We start from the raw sequence: 18,639 nt of genomic DNA, 5'->3' as shown, positions 1-18,639 counted from the left end.
AGTAGCCCTGTACATTCAGATAGCACCATATAGGCCCAAGGTCAGGGTAATTATCCCCAGCGTAGGGGGGAAACTGAGGCACACAGAGGTGCAACGACTGGCCTGAGGTCACACTATGAATCAGCATCAGAGTTGGGAAGGCTGGGGTGTCGTGGCCGAGCCGGGGGATGATTTATCGCTGGGCCGTAGGGAACAGGTGCCCTGAGCTGGGCAGGCGGGGGGCGTTCTGGTGCCCAGGCCCTGCCAGCTGCCCTGAGTCTGTGGCTATTGTTAGAGACCCCTGGTGTGCTCTGTCCGGGGCGGGGGGCCCTGGGTGCACTTGTCGCCTGGAGCTGGGTCCACGGCCCGACCCTGGTGGGGGATGGCTTGTGGTGGATTTGGGATTCGGGTCTTCCTGAAGGAGGATTTCACTGGGGTGGGGGTGGGACAGGTCCCAGCATAGCTGGGGTGGGGGATGTGTTTCCCAGGGGCCTCTATACCCCATGGGGCTGCCTGGGCTGGAGGGGAAGGAACCAATGTCAAACCTGGCCCAGTTCTTGTGATGGGGAGCAGAGACCAGGCCCCCCTCTCCCCCCAGCTCCAAAATCCCAGTGGTGTCTGGGGATGCAGCACCCCTTGGAGACAGAGGGTTATCATGGCTCCCTGCCCACAGTTGGCATTGCAGGCATTGGGAAGGGAGCTTCCTGCTCCCTTTGTGGAGCTGGGGGAACAAGGGCAGTTGGGGGGCAGGGGCAGTTGGGGGGGGAGCAGAGGCAGCTCCTGACCCCTCCCTGTCCTGTCTGGCGCACCAGGCTTGCACCGGGTGGAGGTGACATATGACGAGGTGCCAGTACCCAAGAGCCCGTTCCGCGTGGCCGTCGCTGAGGGCTGCGAGCCCAGCCGTGTGCGCGCCTACGGCCCCGGCCTGGAGGGGGGGCTGGTGAACAAGTCCAACCGCTTCACCGTGGAGACCAGGTACCGGCCCGTCCCGCCGGGATCTGCTGGGGAGAGGGGAGACCACGGAGCCGCCGTGCTCATGGCCCGGGCCGGGGTGGGGGATGGATGTTGGCGGGTGGCTCCCTGGGTCCCATTCCCACACCACTCCCTGCCCGTGAGGTGGGTGGCTCCCGTGGTGTGAAAGCCCTGAGTGGGGACGGGCACGGCCCTGCGGGAAGGAAAACCCTGCCCTGGCACTGCTGGCCGGCCACTTGGCCTGGCTCCGGAAGGTCTGGCTGGGACTCTGGGTAACAGCACAGGGCCAGGACAGACGCTTACTAAATGCATCTGCTGCGATTGGCCTGTGGAACTCCCTGCCTCAAGAGGCCAAGAGCTGTAGCAAGATTCTAGCAAGCCTGTGCCATGCCTGGGGCTAATGAGACCCTCCAGGCTCAGAGCAGCTGCACCGGCAATAACTGAGGGCTGGCAGCGAGGAGGGGGCTCCCCGGGACAGGTCACCCCCTACGCTGCCTTTGTCATCAGCTGCTCCTGGCCAGAGCCCCCCCTTCAGCCCCCTGACCTAGGAGCTCTGCACTGCGGGGCCAGGCTCCAGATGCCCTCCCCCCCAACCCCCCCACCCACGCCTCTGCTCAGGCCCATGGCCGAGGTGGAGCTGGATTTCCCAGGTGGTTAGCGGGGGCTGTGACCGGCCCCGGGCTCTCCTGGCAGGGGCGCTGGCACCGGCGGGCTGGGCCTGGCCATCGAGGGGCCCTCGGAGGCCAAGATGTCCTGCAAGGACAACAAGGACGGCAGCTGCAGTGTGGAGTACATCCCCTTCACGGCCGGCGACTACGACGTCAACATCACCTTCGGGGGGCGCCCCATCCAAGGTAGGGGCCGCAGCCAGGGGCCACGGACAGGCTGGGCGGGGGGGCGGGGGTCACAGGGATGGTGTCACAGCCAGGTCAGGCCAGAGGACGATGGGTGGGGGCTGGGGTTCCAGCTGGGCTGGGAGACTGGGGTCACCTCCTTGTCCTGCCATGTGCGCCTCGGGCCAGGGTGCAGTAGGGTGGCTTGGTAGGAGCTGGCCAAGGGTGTGTCAGGGTGGGCTGGGTGCAGCACGGGAGCTGGTGGGGAGCACTGGGCTGGCTGGGCCCGCGGCTCTGGTCCAGGGCGGAGGGCTCTGTGCTGGCTGCTGTGGTGGTTCCCGGCCAGGCTGGCGGCCCCTGGGGCGTGGGGTTTGTTCCCGATCTGGGTGTGACGTCACCCTGAAGTCAGTGCAGGCCAGGCTCCCTGCCCTGCCCTGGGGGCTGGGGTCCAGCTGCCCCCCGGTTGGTAACCACCCCTTCCCGCACAGGGAGCCCCTTCCGAGTGCCCGTGAAGGACGTGGTGGATCCCAGCAAGGTGAAGTGCTCGGGTCCCGGGCTGGGGGCTGGCGTCCGGGCCCGCGTCCCCAGACCTTCACCGTCGACTGCAGCAAGGCTGGGCTGGCGCCCCTAGAGGTGACCGTCCTCGGGCCCTCAGGTACCTGGAGCAGACCCCTGGGCTGTCCCCACCACAGCGGGGCAGTGCCAGGCTAGGCATGGCAGGGCTGGGCGCAGGGTGGGAATGGGGCATCAAACCCCCTGGGGATGGCTTGTAGGGGGGTGGTATGGCTCATGGGGTGGCTCATAGGGGGTGGGGGATGGGTCAGCTTGGGGGATGGGATGGCTTGTAGGGGATGGGGGTGGGGGATGGGATGGCTTGGCGGAAGGGATGGCTCATGGGGAGAGGGGGCTTGGGGCAATCCCTGCTCCCCAGACGTCCCCTCCCCATCCCCCCCCGGCAGGGCTCTGAGCAGGGTGGTACCCATTGGGGGGGCTCCCCTGGTGCCCGCACTGAGTCTGCTGGGCTGCGCCCCCTCTGTTGCAGGCCTGGCCGAGCCGGTGGACGTGCGGGACAACGGGGACGGCACCCACAAGGTGAACTACACCCCGGCCAGCGACGGGCCCTACACCGTGGCCGTCAAGTACGCCGACCAGGAGGTGCCGCGCAGGTGAGCCCGGGGGGAGGGGCTAGTGCCGGGGGCAGGGGGCTAGCGCCGGCGGGGGGAGCACAAGGCCGAAGTACAACGGCTGCTGGAGCCCACGGGCCTGGCTGGACAAATAGCCGGCCGGATGCAGGGGGCTGGGGCAGGCTGCGGAGAAAGGTCAGATTGAGTCCTAACCATCCCGGAGATCCAGGTTCGGGGCTCCTGCCCCGCTGGGGATGGAGCCAGGCAGGACCCTGGTGCAGCGTCTCCCCGCAGGGCAAGGAGCCTCTTCGGCGTCACGCTTCCGGGTCTGACCTCGGAGCGTTCGGCCCCTGGCTCACCCCATGAGTCCACCGGGCTGGGACGCCGGGGGCAGCCTCACACGCCCCCCAAAGTGGCCCTGCACCCCCACTCCGCAGCCAGCAGGGGACACAGGAGGGTTATTAGTGGTCGGGACCAGAGCTTGTTAGCCCAGAAAGCAGGAAGTTACAGCAAAGTCCAGCTGGGGGGGACCCTGGGCTCTCCCCCCTCCCCCCGAGTCCCAAACCTGGAGACTGACCAGTTTCCACCAGCCCAGCTGGCCTGGCCCAGCTCTGACTCTGGCCTCTCCACTTCCAGCCCGTTCAAGATCAAGGCACTGCCCGCTCACGATGCCAGCAAGGTGCGGGCCAGCGGGCCAGGCCTCAGTGCCGCGGGCATCCCCGCCAGCCTGCCGTGGAGTTCACCATCGACGCACGTGACGCCGGCGAGGGGCTGCTCACTGTGCAGATCCTGGTGAGTGCTGGCACGGCTCCTGGGTGCTCTGCAACCAGGCGCTGGGGGCCGGGGCCCAAGGCTCTGATGGGGGTGCTCAGCAACCAGGCTGGGGGGCCCAGGGTGTTGTGATTGTGGGGTACTAGGCTGGGGGGCCCAGGGCTCTGTTGGGGTGGTACCATGCTGGGGGGCCAGGGCTCTCATGGCGGCGTACCAGCATGGGTGGCCCATCGTGTTGGGATTGTGGGGTACCAGGCTAGGGGAGCCCAGGGCTCTGTGGGGGTGGTACCAGGCTAGGGGGTCCCAGGGCTGTGATGGGGAGGGTATTGGGCTGGGGGGCTCATGGCTGTGATGGGGGCACTAGCCCCCTGGGGGGTGGAAGGGAGGGCCCCCAGGCCAGGCTCTGCCCGCTGCCCTGGGCTGGGGAGCTGGGGCAGCCGAGTGGCTGTGACCCGTCTGTGCCTGGCCAGGATCCTGAGGGCAAGCCCAAGAAGGCCAACATCCGGGACAACGGGGACGGCACCTACACGGTGTCCTACGTGCCCGACCTGACGGGGCGCTACACCATCACCATCAAGTATGGGGGCGACGAGATCCCCTTCTCGCCCTTCCGCACCCTGGCCCAGCCCAGCGGCGATGCCAGCAAGTGCCTGGTCACAGGTGGGTCCAGCCCCACGCAGCCCCCAACCTCTGCCCCACGCGTTCCTCCGGCCCCTGCCTGACGCAGCCCCTGGGCTCTGCCCACAGGCCCTCCGGCCCACGCTCCCTCTGGCCCCCTCCCTACGGAGCCTCCGGCCCCTGCCTGATGCAGCCCCTGGACTCTGCCCCATGCTCCCTCTGGCCCCTGCCCCACATACCCTCCTGCCCCCTGTGGCCCCCCGAACTCTGCCCCATGCGCCCTCTGGCCCCTGCCCCACGTGCCCTCCAGCCCCCCGCCCTGCACAGCCCCCGGACTCTGCCCCATGTGGACTCCTGCACCCTGTGGCCCCCAAACTCTGCCCCATGCCCCCACGCGGCCTCTGACCCCTGCCCCACGTTGCCTCCGCCCCATGCAGCCTCTGTGGCTTCCAGCCCCCCTCCCGCCCCACACGGCCTCCAGTCCCCACCCCATATGGCCTCTGGCCTCTGCCCCTCACTCCCGACCCGAAGCCACGTGCCCAAGCCCTGTGGCTGGCCCCGTTCTCACAAGTTTTCCCTCCCTCTCTTTGCAGTGTCCATTGGGGGCCATGGACTGGGTAAGTCCTGCTCTCTGTGGCTGGGGGAGGCTTTGGCCATTGTGAGCCATGGGGGGGGACCCGGGGCTGGCTAAGCAGGGCAATGCGGCCGGAAGCCAGGGCCTCTGGTGGCTGGTCTAAGCCCGACTCCTAGGGCGTGGGCTGCCTGGGGTGGGATTTGAACCCCTGGCTGAGGGCAGAGATCGCAGCTCCCCCAGTGGCTGGCCAGGGCCCCTACAACACCCCGGCCAGGCTTAGCTCCCTTCGGCCTGTGGGCACGGCCCTGGCACCTGCCCCCCCCTCGCCAACCAGGTCCCTCCACCCCCGCAGGCGCCTGCTTGGGCCCCACCATCCAGATCGGGGAGGAGACGGTGATCACGGTGGATGCCAAAGCGGCAGGCAAGGGGAAGGTGACGTGCAAGGTGTCCACGCCGGACGGGGCCGAGCTGGACGTGGACGTGGTGGAGAACCACGACGGCACCTTCGATATCTACTACACGGCGCCCGAGCCGGGCAAATACGTCATCACCATCCGCTTCGGGGGCGAGCTCATCCCCAACAGCCCCTTCCATGTGCTGGTGGGTCCGGGGGCGAGCGAGCTCGGCAGGGTGGGGCTGGGCCGGCCGCGGGCGGGGAGACCTGCCGGGAAACTTGGGGGTTAGGGGTCCTGCTGGGACCGTCGGGGTCAGCGCTGGCCCCAATGCGGCACTAGGGGTCGCTGTGCTGGGGGAGGAGGGTTGGGCTCAGGAGGGGGTGTAGGCCCCTTGTCAGTACCGCAAGGTGGCACTAGTGGGTGCCGAGCTGCCATCGTGCAGCGTGTGGGGGCCCTGGGTGTTACAGGTCCCCCAGCTGGGGTGCTGCAGGGGAGCCCCGCCTTAGCTGCGGGGACCCTTCCTCGCTGGACGCTATTGCTGTGGGGCTGTTAGCCAGCTGCCGCGTCCCATCCCAGAGGTGGCTGCATTTCAGTGCTGGGCGAGCGATCCTGCACCTGGGCTGTGGGATCCTGCGGGGCACCCCGCAGGAGCGTGGCTACAAGCCACGGAGCCCGGCATGGCCGCCTGCGTTAACCTGTTCCTTGCCTCCTGCCAGGCATGCGAGACCATCCCCCACGTCGAAGAGCCGTGCGACTCGCTCCAGTTGCACCAGCCCTTCTCTCCGCACCAGGCTGGCGGCTACCCGGCATGCTGGGTACCAGGAGCCTCCCTCGGCCCCGCTGCCTCTCTCTGCCCTATCCTGCTGCCTCTCCCCCATCTCTGCCCAGGACGCTTCTTGGTTCTGAGCCCTGGGCTCGCTTGGGCCCCCCTCACCCTCAGCAGGGCACCCCCCAGCCTCCGTCGTTACCCTCCCTTGTAGGTGCCCGTGCATCTGCCCATGGGCGAATCCCCCCAGGTGCCTGGTGCGCCGTGGCCATGCAGAGCCAGCACCACTGCCTGTCTCACATCCAGCTGGCACAGGCCCCGGCTCCGTGTGCCAATGCCAGGTGGGCTTGGGGGCAGTCGCAGACCCGGGGGGACCCCCGCCTGTCTCCCTGAAGAGAGGGTTTTGGTGCCACGGGATGAGGGACCCCCCAAAGCTCTGGGTGCAGTGATTTCCACCCCCCCCCCCCACAATGAGCTCCACCCGTCTGGGGTACCTGCACCAGGTCCCCGCACCCTCACGTCCCCCTTCTCTTGCAGCTCTGTCTCCCATGGGCCCGTGCGGGGCCCTGGGCCTGTCGCTCTCTGCTCCTGTCTTGCTCCGCCTCGGGCACCCTGCCTGCCTTGCCAATGCTCTCTCTCTCTGCCCCCTCCCTCCACCCCGCCAGGCCACGGACCAGCCCGCCACGCCCGCCGAGAGCCTGGACTCCATGCTGCGGCCCTTCAACCTCGTCATCCCCCTCACCGTGCAGAAAGGGGAGATCACCGGTACGGGCGGGGGCAGCCTGGCACCGCGCCACAGGGGCCCTGTGGATGGGGCACCAGCCTGGGGTGGGCGGCGTGGGGCCTCCATCCCAGTACCACAGCACCAGGCAGGGCGGGACGGCACTGCGGGGGGAGAGTTTGGGGGGGGGTTGGAGCGAGTGGGTGGGAGAGGAGGTTGGGGGTGGGTCGGGGGGGTGGGAAAGCTCAGGAGCAGAGCAGGTGTTGGGGTAGGAGAGTTGAGGGTGTGGGAGAGCTGGGGGGGTTGTAAGGAGGGGGTACGGGTGGGAGAGTTCAGGGGGGTAGTAACAGGCGAGGGCTCAGGAGCAGAGCAGGTGTTGGGGTGGGAGAGTTGAGGGTGTGGGAGAGCTGGGGGGTTGGAAGGAGGGGGTACGGGTGAGAGAGTTCAGGGGGATAGTAACGGGGGGAGTGCTCGGGGGCACAGCAGGTGTGGGAGTGGGAGACCTGGGGGGGGTGGACCTGGGGGAGAGCTGGCTGGGCGCGGAGCAGTGTGGGAGGCATGGGGCAGTGCCCGGGCAGGCAGAGGGTGCCTGCTGATGGTGTCCCCCCCCGTTCTGCCCCCCCAGGCGAGGTGCGCATGCCCTCGGGGAAGACGGCCCGGCCCAGCATCACGGATAACAAGGATGGGACGGTGACCGTGAGGTTTGCACCTGTGGAGAAGGGTTTGCACGAGATGGACATCAAATACGATGGCAACCACATCCCCGGTGAGCAACTGGCTGCCCACAGCTGGGGGGCCCCGGGACCCGCCTGGCCACGGCTCCTGGTGATGTTGGGGAACACCCGGGACCGCCCACCCGCAGCTCCCCTTGGGGGTGATGGGAGCACCCCGCCCTCGTCCCTTCCCCTTGTTGCCAGGATGGGATGCTCCCAACAGGGCCTTGCCCTGTGTGCCAGGCCCCAGGCACAGGGGGTCCCATGGGGAGAAGGCCCCAGAGAGCTCTGTGGCCACCCCCTCAGCCCCCAGATGATCCCCCCCACTTTGGTGCCATGGCCCCTTCCTCCCTAGCCCCCAGGCTCTGCCCCCTCCGCAGAGTCAGCACCACCTAGCGCCAGCTTGGTTCTGAGGATCCGAGCCCCTAGGCCCCTGAGAGCCCAGGCCTTGTGGGCGGGGGGCCCTAGGGCTCTCTCGAGCCTTCTCCCCATGGGACCCCCTGCCCCTGGGGTCCCTAGGGCTCAGCGCCAGCCTCTCCCTCCGGGCTGGGCCGAGCTGGGGGGCTCCGAGCCGGTCCTAGCCCCTGGGACCATGCCCCCCAGAACCCCCCTGCAAGCCCCCACTCCTCCTGCCCCACAGGACCCCCAATGTCCCATGAGCCCTCTATCAGGGTGCCTCTGCCCCCAGGACCACCCCACAGACCCAACCAGCCCCCAGTCATGGTGCCCCTGCCTCCCCCTCCCCAGGGAGCCCCCTGCAGTTCTACGTGGACGCCATCCACCCCCGCCACGTCAGCGCCTACGGGCCCGGCCTGAGCCACGGCATGGTCAACAGGCCGGCCACCTTCACCATCGTCACCAAGGGCGCCGGCGAAGGTATGGGGGGGGTGGCTGGGGGGCTGGCAGGGGAAGGCTGATGGAAGGATGGAGGGCTGGGGGGGGGAAGGGCAGGGCAGGCAGGGGGAAGGGAGGGGAAGGGCAGGGGAGGATGGGCAGGGCGGGCTGGGGGGCAGGGCAGGGGGCAGGCAGGGGGAGGGTGGGGGAGGATGGGCAGGGCAGGGGAAGGGTGGGGGGGGATGGGCAGGGCAGGCTGGGGGGAAGCGCGGGGGGCCGCGGTTACGGTGCCCCTGACGGCCGGCTCCTCAGGGGGGCTGTCGCTGGCCGTGGAGGGCCCGTCCAAGGCCGAGATCACCTGCAAAGACAACAAGGACGGGACCTGCACCGTGTCCTACCTGCCCACTGCACCCGGCGACTACAGCGTCATCGTCCGCTTCGACGAGCAGCACGTCCCGGGGAGCCCCTTCACCGCCAAGATCACCGGTGAGCCCCCCGCCGGGCCCGCGCCTGCCCCCAACCAGCCCTCAGAGCCCCCACCACTCCGCTGGGCCCCCACCAAGCCCTGGAGCCTCCACCACCCCAACAGACCCCCACCTACACCTGATGGACCCCCACCCAGCCCCCGGAGCCCTCCCCACCCTGCTGGGCCCCCACCGAGCCCCTGGAGCCCCCAGCACCCCGACAGACCCGCACTTGCCCTCACCCAGCCCCCAGAGCCCTCGCCACCCCAACAGATCCCCACCCAGCCCCCAGAGCCCTCGCCACCCCAACAGATCCCCACCCAGCCCCCAGGACCCCTGCCTGCCCCTGCCCGGCCTCTTCCCCCTGCAACAGGCCCCTCCCTGTGGCCCAGCTGCACCCCCCAAACCCTCCCCCCACCCCCGGCTGTGCCCCCCAATAATAGCCCCTGCTCCCGCTCGCAGGGGACGACTCCATGCGGACGTCCCAGCTCAACGTGGGCACCTCCACCGATGTGTCGCTGAAGATCAGCGAGAGCGATCTGAGCCTGCTGACGGCATCCATCCGGGCACCCTCCGGCCACGAGGAGCCCTGCCTGCTCAAGAGACTGCCCAACCGCCACATCGGTACAGCCCGGGGGCAGGGGCACCGGGCCAGCATGGGAGGGGGTACCGGGCCGGCTGGGCCCGTGGCTCTGGCATGGGTGGGGAGAGGGGGTACCGGGCCGGCTGGGCCCGTGGCTCTGGCATGGGTGGCAGGGGTGGGGGTACCGGGCTGGCTGGGCCCATGGCTCTGGGCAGTGGTTCCCATCGCCCATGGGCACTGACCTGCCCGTCTCCCCCAGGCATCTCATTCACCCCCAAGGAGGTGGGGGAGCACGTGGTGAGTGTGCGGAAGAGCGGGAAGCACGTCTCCAACAGCCCCTTCAAGATCCTGGTGGGGCAGTCGGAGATCGGCGACGCCAGCAAGGTGAAGGTGTGGGGCAAGGGGCTGGTGGAGGGGCACACCTTCGAGGTGTCTGAGTTCATCGTGGATACCCGCACCGCAGGTGGGGCTCATGCTGAGGAGCTGGGGCATGGCGGGGGGGGGCTCCCAACAGGGCTGGGATCTGGGGGACAATCTGTGGGATGTTCTGACCAGAGGGGGGAGGGGTGGATCCAGCTTGGAATTGACCCCAGGGGAAGGGTAGGGAACCCCATTCCCCCTGACAAGGGGGGGCTCTGGCAATTAGGTCTAGCTGGAGCTGAGCCCTGGGGAAAAAAAGTGTGGGGCTGACTTCCACATGCCCAGTGCGGGGTGGGGGGGGTTCCTGGTGCTGTGGGGGTCCCAGGTGCCGTGCTGACGGGCAGCGTGTCCGGTCAGGGGTTCCGGCTGGCGCTCTGGGGGTCCCAGGTGCCGTGCTGACGGGCACCGTGCCTGGTCGGGGGTTCCGGCTGGTGCTGTGGGGGTCCCAGGTGCCATGCTGACGGGCACCGTGCCCAGTCAGGGGTTCCGGCTGGCGCTCTGGGGGTCCCAGGTGCCGTGCTAACGGGCACCGTGCCCGGTCGGGGGTTCCGGCTGGCGCTGTGGGGGTCCCAGGTGCCGTGCTGATGGGCAGCGTGCCCGGTCGAGGGCTCCGGCTGGCGCTGTGGGGGTCCCAGGTGCCGTGCTGACGGGCAGCGTGCCCGGTCGGGGGCTCCGGCTGGCACTCTGGGGGTCCCAGGTTCGGTGCTGTGCTGACGGGCAGCGTGCCCGGTTGGGAGCTCTGGCTGGTGCTGTGCCCCCGATGCTCACGCTCATTCGCCCCCAGGCTATGGCGGGCTAGGCCTGTCCATCGAGGGGCCCAGCAAGGTGGACATTAACTGTGAGGACGTGGAGGACAGAACCTGCAAGGTGACCTACTGCCCCACCGAGCCCGGCAATTACATCATCAACATCAAGTTTGCCGACAAGCACGTGCCAGGTGCGGGGGGCATGACCGGGGCACAGCCAGGCTGGCTGAGACTGGCCCCCAGGGACGGCAGCCTGCCAAGGGGAATGTGGTTCAGTGAAGCAGCTAGAGCAGGGGGAAGGGCTAGGAGCCAGGACTCCTGGGTTCTATCCCCAGCTCTGCCACTGAAGGCAGAGAAGCGGCCCAGGTGGCTCCTGGGCATTGGGGAAGCAGTTTCCGTGCCTCGGTTTCCCCTCAGCCCAGGGGGTGCGAGCACCAAGCCCCTGGCAGAAGTTGTTTGGAAGTGCCAGGGGCTGCGTTGTGTCAGGCTCCCCCGCGGTGCCCTGCCACCCCCCACGGGCAGGGCAGTGGCGAGGCAGGTGCCGCAGGCAGGGTTGGGGCATGGCGGGCATGGCTGACTGGCATGTCCGTGTACAGGGAGCCCCTTCACAGTGAAGGTGACGGGTGAGGGGCGCATGAAGGAGAGCATCACGCGCCGGCGCCAGGCACCCTCCATCGCCAGCATCGGCAGCACCTGCGATCTCAACCTCAAGATCCCAGGTACAGCCTGGGGGGGAGGAATGGGGGGCAGCAATGCTCCGAGCCTGCGGAACATGCCCAGCCCCGTGGGCCTGGCCTGGGGCCCCCAGCCCTGTGCCCTATGCAGCCGGGCAGGTGGGAACACTGATATGGGGCGGCGGGGCTGCCTGCCCCACCTGGGCCCCTGGCAGGAAGGCTGAGCCCTGTGGATGGGGGGTCCCAGGACTGGGTGCCTTTCGCAGCCCTCGGTGGGCTTGGGGCCGGGGTGGAAATGACGGGGAGAGCCCTTCCCTGGCAGCGGGATGCTGCTGGCTCTGGGGAGGAGCAGGCACTGTGGGGGTGGGGAGGGCCCTTCCCTGGCAGCGGGACGCTGCTGGCTCTGGGGAGGAGCAGGCACCGGGGGGCGGGCGGGGGACGTGCCGGGGGTCCAGGCCCGGGGGCAGGGGCAGAGGGGCAGGGGCCCAGCACCCCCTCTCTGATTGCCGCCCCCCGGCGTGGCACAGGGAACTGGTTCCAGATGGTGTCAGCGCAGGAACGGCTCACGCGGACCTTCACGCGCAGCAGCCACACGTACACGCGCACGGAGCGCACCGAGATCAGCAAGACGCGGGGCGGCGAGACCACGCGGGAGGTGCGGGTGGAGGAGTCCACGCAGGTCGGCGGGGCCCCCTTCCACAACGTCTTCGGCGACTTCCTGGGCCGCGAGAGCCTCGGGTCCTTCGGCAGCATCGCCCGGCCTCAGGAGGGTGCGTGCCCGGCACGGGGGGGCAGCACGGGAGAAAGTGCCTCAAACTGTGGAGCAGTGGGGGGGCACATGTGTGCCTTGTCCATGGGCAGCAGCATGGCAGCTGTGGGGAGGCGTCCTGCCCTTGGGGGCACGTCTGCGCCCCATAATGCACAGGGCCACCAGAGCTTGTCCCTGGCTCTGCTGGGGTAGGCGGCGAGAATGGGGCAGCGCTGGGGGGGTCTCATGGGCACATTGGGGTTTGCAGGCGCATCTCACACAAACGTGTCGGTGTCTTGCACACGTCTGGGTGTGCGAGGCACTAGGGAGCGCTGTGGTGCAGGGGGTGCTCTCCCCTCACAGTCGGTGCTGGCCCCGATGCCCCAGGGTGGCACTAGGGGCGCTCTGCTGCTGGCCCCATCTCTGGCTGTTGTCACCCCCGGCTCTTTGCCCCATGGGGGCGTTAGCCCCAGTACCCTGCCCAGATCCCAGGGCAGGTGACTCCATGCCCACTCCCTGCCCATTCAGCCCAGGACCCTCCTTCTGTCCTGTCCCAAACTGCCCGGTGGGGCCATGCGGGTGGTTGAGTGTGGGGATGTCAGACAGGTGGTGCCCCGCCCCAGAGGTGGCTGCATGGCAGTGCTGGCGGCAGAGGGAGGGCCGCAGGGCTGTGATTGGCTGACAGCCCCGCCCATCTCTCATTGCCCAGGCGAGGCGGGCGCCCCGACCATGACGGCCCAGGTGACCAGCCCGTCGGGGCAGATGGCCGACGCGGAGATCATCGAGGGCGAGGACAGTGCCTACAGCGTGCGCTTCGTGCCCCAGGAGATGGGCGCCCACACCGTCCACGTCAAGTACCGCGGGCAGCACGTGCCTGGCAGCCCCTTCCAGTTCACCGTGGGGCCCATGGGCGAGGGGGGCGCCCACAAGGTGCGGGCTGGGGGCACTGGCCTGGAGAGGGGCGTCGCCGGAGTGCCAGGTAGGGGGGCCTGCACCGGGTGGGCACCAGAGCCCACAGGGCTGGAGGGGAGCATGGGGCTTTGGGGGTAGGGGGGAGAGATTGGGGGGCTTGGGCATTGGGATGGGGGCGGCTCGGGTATTTGGGGGACGGCTGGGGCCCCAGGGGAGCTGGAGTGTAGGGTGTGCTGGGCCCAGCACCCGCCCCTGACGGCGCTCTCTGCCCCCAGCCGAGTTCAGCATCTGGACGCGGGAGGCGGGTGCCGGGGGCCTCTCCATCGCCATCGAGGGGCCCAGCAAGGCTGAGATCGCCTTCGAGGACCGGAAGGACGGCTCCTGCGGCGTCTCCTACATCGTGCAGGAGCCAGGTGGGTGCGCGGGGCCGGGCCCCGGCTCCTCACTGCCCCGCCAGCCCCCCGTCTGCCTGGCTGTCCTCCCCTCTGTGGGGAGGCCGGTGGTGCAGAGGCAGGCAATCCCTGGACTCTGTCCTCTGCACGTCGCTCCCAGGCGTCCCCCCACGGGCATGGCGGGCCCTGCGCGTCCCCCCATCCATCCACACCCCCAGCCTCCTGCTCCCAATCTCCTGGCAGCTTTGGAGGGCAAGGGAGTCCTTCCCCCACCAGATCAGGCTGCCCTTTTCTACCCCCAGCCCCCCTCCCCCTGTGGGGCCCCTTGAACCCGGCCTGGCTGGCTCTGTGGGTCCTCTGGGGCCAACTGCCTGGCCTGGGAGCTGCAGGACTCAGCCCCCAGGGACTCAGCGGCCCTGGGGCCAGCGCCCAATCCCTGCTCCCATCATGGCGCCAGCCCCGGGCCCATGGCACCCGGCACAGGTCGGCAGCCTGGCCTTTAGAGCTGCGCCAGTGCCCCGGGCTGCCAGGCCTGAGCCTGACCCATCCCACCGGCTCTGCTCCCCAGGGGACTACGAAGTGTCCATCAAGTTCAACGAGGAGCACGTCCCCGACAGCCCCTTCGTGGTGCCAGTGGCCTCCCTCTCTGACGATGCCCGCAGGCTGACGGTGACCAGCCTCCAGGTACCATGTGGCCAGCCTGGTGGGGGGGTGGGCGCTTGGTGCCAGGGGCCAGTGCACACAGTGCTGACACCAGAGGGATGCGAGCCACAGTCCCACCAGGGCCCCTCAGTCCCAACCCGCAGCCCCCTGCATGTCCCCCAGCAAATGGGGTGATTGCAGTGGGGCCATGGTCCCTGCAGCCTGGGAAGACCCCAGAACCGCGACCACGTGCCCATCTGGTCCGGGGAACGGATCTAGCAGGGAGCAGGACTTTGACGTGCCTACTGCTGTGGGTCTCCCCCTGCCCCCCCTCTGTGTTGGGGGATGATGGTCCCACCCTGGGTTAACCCAAGGCTCCACTGGCCTCCCCCCGGGAACCGGCCCCTGCCACTCCCAGCACCGCCCCGGCCTTGGCGTCACCCCCCTTTACTATCGCAGGAGACGGGGTTAAAGGTCAACCAGCCAGCGTCCTTCGCGGTGCAGCTCAACGGGGCGCGGGGCGTGATCGACGCCAAGGTGCACACGCCCTCGGGCATGGTGGAGGAGTGCTACATCTCGGAGCTGGACAGCGGTGAGGGCGCCCGGGCTCAGGGCAGATGTGAGGGTCGGGCCATGGGCAGGAGGAGGTGCCCGGGGCTGGCCAGATGGGCGATTGCACCAAGGCTCCAGGCCAGGAGCGGTTTTGCCCCACGGGGGCCTGGAGACTCAGAAGATGCAGAGCCAGTAACTGGCCTGAGGGTGGCGCCGTCTTAGCTGGACCCGAGCGAGCAGCCTTGGCAACCTGTGCCAGGCCGGACGGGTTCCTCGGAGCCGCTGGGCGGGTTCTTCACACCCCCTGAGCCTCGGGTGGGCTGGACGGGTGCCGGTGAGGGGCTGGGCGGGTTCCTCAGAGCCACCAAGCCTCGGGTTTCCGGGCTAGGTGGGTGCTTGCAAGGGGCCGGGCCGGGCTCTCTAAGCCCTGCTCTCCCCACAGATAAATCCACCATCCGGTTCATCCCGCGGGAGAACGGCGTGCACTCTATCGACGTCAAGTTCAACGGGCGCCACATCCCGGGCAGCCCCTTCAAGATCCGTGTGGGGGAGCAGAGCCAGGCTGGGGACCCAGGCCTCGTCTCAGCATACGGCCCGGGCCTGGAGGGTGGCATCACAGGTAGGGGCGCGCGGCCTGCTCCCAGCCCTGCCCCCGGCTGCGCTCCGCAGGGGGGGCAGGGTGCGGCACCGGCTGGTGCCCTTGTGCCCAGCCTGGCGCCACTCGAGGGAGGGGATTCAGGTGCCAGAGCCAGTCCCCGAGCCGGGCAGCGCCAGCACTTGGATGGGAGCCTGCCAAGGAGATCCAGCGGGCAGTGAGGTGGGTTGGGGAAGGGGGCACTCTGCCCTGGGCTGCCCCCACATATGCGGTGGCACTTGGGGGACTGTGCCTGTCTCTCTCCTGACACCCAGAGGTGTAACCCTCAGAGGTTGGTATCTTCCCCCTTGTGGGCACCCATGGCCCTCACTGTCCCCGTCTCTGTGTAGCTTCTGGCGCTGCAGCCCCCTGCCCCTCCATTGCGGAGGGTCCCTGCTCCTAGCACCCGGGGTCTGGGTCCTGCAGGCCCTGCCCCCGCTGCCCCCTAACCCCTGTCCCGTCCCAGGCGTGTCCTCCGAGTTCTTCGTCAACACCGTGAACGCTGGCTCAGGCGCCTTGGCCGTCACCATCGATGGCCCCTCCAAGGTGAAGCTGGACTGCCAGGAGTGCCCCGAGGGCCACCGAGTCACCTACACGCCCATGGCGCCCGGCAGCTACCTCATCTCCATCAAGTATGGCGGCCCCCAGCACATCGTGGGCAGCCCCTTCAAAGCCAAGGTCACAGGTACGGCCACGCATGGGGAGGGGGGCGGAGCCTGGCCACACATGGGGAGGGGGACGGAGCCTGGCCAAGCATGGTGGTGGGGCAGGGTCCCAGCCATGCCCTCGGCTGAGGTGCAGGGAGGATCCTGGTCGGGCTGGGGGGTGTGAAAGGTGGGTGTGGGGCTCAGGCAGCAGGGGCTGGCTGGCTGGAGGCTGCAGGCCAGAAGGGGGTCACTGTGTGTGTGGGAGTGGTTGGTTACGTGTCCCCCTGCCCCTCTCCAGGGCCACGTCTCTCTGGCGGCCACAGCCTCCACGAGACGTCCACTGTCCTGGTGGAGACAGTCACCAAGTCCTCGTCCTCCGTGGGCAGCAGCTTCAGCTCCATGCCCAAGTTCTCCTCCGACGCCAGCAAGGTGGTGGCCCGGGGGCCCGGGCTCACCAAGGCCTTCGTGGGCCAGAAGAACACCTTTACCGTGGACTGCAGCAAGGCTGGTACGGGAGGGGCGGGGCCTGGCCTCATGGGGCGGGGTCTAGTGGGAAGGCCGGGGTCTGGCCCCAACAGGTGGACCTGGTGGAGAGGGCTGGGGCTTAGTGGGGAGGGGATGAGCCTGTCCAGCCCAGCAGGGGGCAGGATTAGTGGGTCACATGGTTGGGGGAGGGGCGCTAATGTGGGGTGAGCTCTATGGGGCACAGGAGGTAACTCAGCAACCAGGTCTCCTTGGGCACTGCTGGGGGTCAGCATGAGCCCCTGAGAGCGGGGGGGGTCAGGCATATGGGGGGAGAACATGGGTCCCACCTCCATGGCTGTGGCTGCCCAGTTTCCAAGGGGTTTCTGGTACTGGGGGCACTGTGTGCTCTGCAGGGACCTGGCCCAAGCTGAGCTCACCCCCCCGGGACGCTCTCTCCTCTTCACCCCCCGCTGCGCTCTCTACCCCCCCAGGCACCAACATGCTGATGGTCGGTGTGCACGGCCCCAAGACACCGTGCGAGGAGGTGTATGTCAAGCACGTGGGCAACCGGGTGTACAACGTCACCTACACTGTCAAGGAGAAGGGGGACTACGTCCTCATCCTCAAATGGGGCGACGAGGGCGTGCCAGGCAGCCCCTACCAGGTCACCGTGCCCTAGCCAGGAGCCAGCACCCGGAGCTGCGGCGCCTCCCCTGGGCACGGCAAGGCGCCCACCCCTTTCCCCTCCTCTCACACTCACACACACACACACACACACACACACGCGTGCGCGCGCTCCCCCGCCCCCAGCCAGTGCCCCCCAAACTCCGTCCCGCCCACGGGTGAAGAGCCATCAGCCACAGACTCCACTGTCCTGCCCTGCACCAAGGACTGTTCTTGCCAAACAGCACCTGCCAGCTGCCCACAATGCTCCTCTGCGAGGCTGCCCGCCAGCTGCCCACAATGCTTCTCTGCGGGGGCACCAGCCAGCTGCCCACAATGCTTCTCTGCGGGGCCCTGATAGGGGCACTGAATTGGGTGAAAGGAAGAGAGGAACTTTTTATAGTGGTTTTTCATCACTTCCTCTCTGCTTTCCTCCAGTACTAGCCTAGCTGGAGGGGCAGTGGACATGACCAGGGCACAGACCGGGCACAGGCAGGGCAGAGGGCATGGCTACGGTGCAGAGCGGGCACTGGCAGGGCAGAGGGCATGGCTAGGGTGCAGACCAGGCACATATGGGGCAGTGGGCATGGCCAGGGTGCAGACTGGGCACAGGTGGGCACAGCTAGGGCACAAAAGGGGTGTAGGGCATGGCTGGGATACAGACCAGGCACAGATGGGAAGGAGAGCATAGCTGGGGATGTAGATGGGTGCAGGGCATGGCTGGGCACAGACTGGCAGAGGGCATGGCCCAGAGCATGACAAAGGGCAGATGAGGTTGTAGACAGGCTAGGTTTGAGCAGAAAAAGGGCCGGGGCAGGAAGCCGCTTTCCCGGGTTGGGGCTCCCGGTTGTACGTGGGCAAGGGGTGAGCTGCTGTGGGGGGGGGAGAGGTCAGCGTGCACCCCAGGGCTCATCTCCCCGCTCTGAGTGAGAGGCCCAGCCCTGAGGACCAAGGGAGGGGCCTGGGAGGGGCTGGATAGGTGGGTGCCACCAAGGGACATGCCAGCCCAGCTCAGGGGGAGATTGAGGGGCCCCTGCCCCACAGGTGCTGAGAGGGGCTAGGCTGCAAGTGTCTGGGGTCTGCTCCGTGAGCCCAGGGCAGCATGCCCTGGAGCCGGTGCCAGGAAGGGGAAAACCAAGTGGGCTGTGATGCCCACCACCCCCCAGGCCGGAGCCCACTGGCCCCATGCACACAGCCCAGAGAGCCAAGCCCTAGGGAAGTGGGGAGCTCCCAAGGGTGCTGGGGGCCTGGTAGGTGTCTGGTCATCCCCTGCCCTTGGCTAATGCCTGCTGTGCCCTTCTGCCCATCCTTGGCCTCTGGCGCAGCCCACTGCCTCCCTGAGCTGCTCAGGGGCCGAGTTGCTGTCTGGCTCCTGATGCTTTTTGAAAAAACACGCCCTAAAAATACCCCCGCCCGGGTGCCCGGCCCCTGGTGCGTGGTCTGCAGGTGCCTCCGGGTCTGTACGTGTGAGGGGAGCCCCTGGTGCTCCCGGCTTCGTTCTCTGCCGAGCGCCGGGGCCGGCCACCCTGCCAGGGAAATAAAGTGACTTGCTAAGTGCCTTGTGCTGCTGCCTGTGTGTCCTGCGCCGTGGTCTGGGGACGTTGCTCCCCAGTGCCAGGCATTCCCGGCCCGATGCCAAGCCTTACCCACCCAGCAGGGCCCCCCAGTGCTCTGGCACCCACTGAGCTGCAGGGAGCTGAAGGGCAGGCGGAGCAGCTGGCCCCCTCCTGTGTAATGTTAGCCTCCGGCTGGTTCCTCCCCTCCCTTCTCCCCCCCCCCCCCCGATTCTCCATGAGT

At 68.4% G+C, this 18,639-nt stretch overlaps 1 protein-coding gene across 1 annotated transcript in view; it reads left to right on the top strand.

The window, feature by feature from the left end:
• Nucleotides 1-18,397, top strand: part of FLNC (filamin C) — a 54,996-nt gene extending 36,599 nt beyond the window's left edge. Inside the window, 27 exon segments of the mRNA XM_038369779.2 lie at nt 792-954; nt 1,645-1,805; nt 2,273-2,362; nt 2,365-2,439; nt 2,827-2,950; nt 3,545-3,639; nt 3,642-3,700; nt 4,150-4,339; nt 4,891-4,914; nt 5,224-5,471; nt 6,698-6,797; nt 7,379-7,519; nt 8,214-8,342; nt 8,613-8,786; nt 9,227-9,388; nt 9,607-9,810; nt 10,552-10,704; nt 11,110-11,232; nt 11,715-11,957; nt 12,645-12,914; nt 13,123-13,260; nt 13,808-13,923; nt 14,341-14,473; nt 14,876-15,052; nt 15,534-15,752; nt 16,013-16,222; nt 16,671-18,397. Coding sequence (XP_038225707.1) covers nt 792-954; nt 1,645-1,805; nt 2,273-2,362; nt 2,365-2,439; nt 2,827-2,950; nt 3,545-3,639; nt 3,642-3,700; nt 4,150-4,339; nt 4,891-4,914; nt 5,224-5,471; nt 6,698-6,797; nt 7,379-7,519; nt 8,214-8,342; nt 8,613-8,786; nt 9,227-9,388; nt 9,607-9,810; nt 10,552-10,704; nt 11,110-11,232; nt 11,715-11,957; nt 12,645-12,914; nt 13,123-13,260; nt 13,808-13,923; nt 14,341-14,473; nt 14,876-15,052; nt 15,534-15,752; nt 16,013-16,222; nt 16,671-16,858 — 4,109 coding nt within the window. The 3' untranslated portion in view covers nt 16,859-18,397.
• The last annotated feature ends 242 nt before the right edge of the window (nt 18,398-18,639 follow it).

This window comes from Dermochelys coriacea, chromosome 1 (assembly GCF_009764565.3).
Source record: "Dermochelys coriacea isolate rDerCor1 chromosome 1, rDerCor1.pri.v4, whole genome shotgun sequence".
Classification (NCBI taxonomy): Eukaryota; Metazoa; Chordata; order Testudines; family Dermochelyidae; genus Dermochelys; species Dermochelys coriacea.
This window is presented reverse-complemented; position numbering and strand designations above follow the sequence as displayed.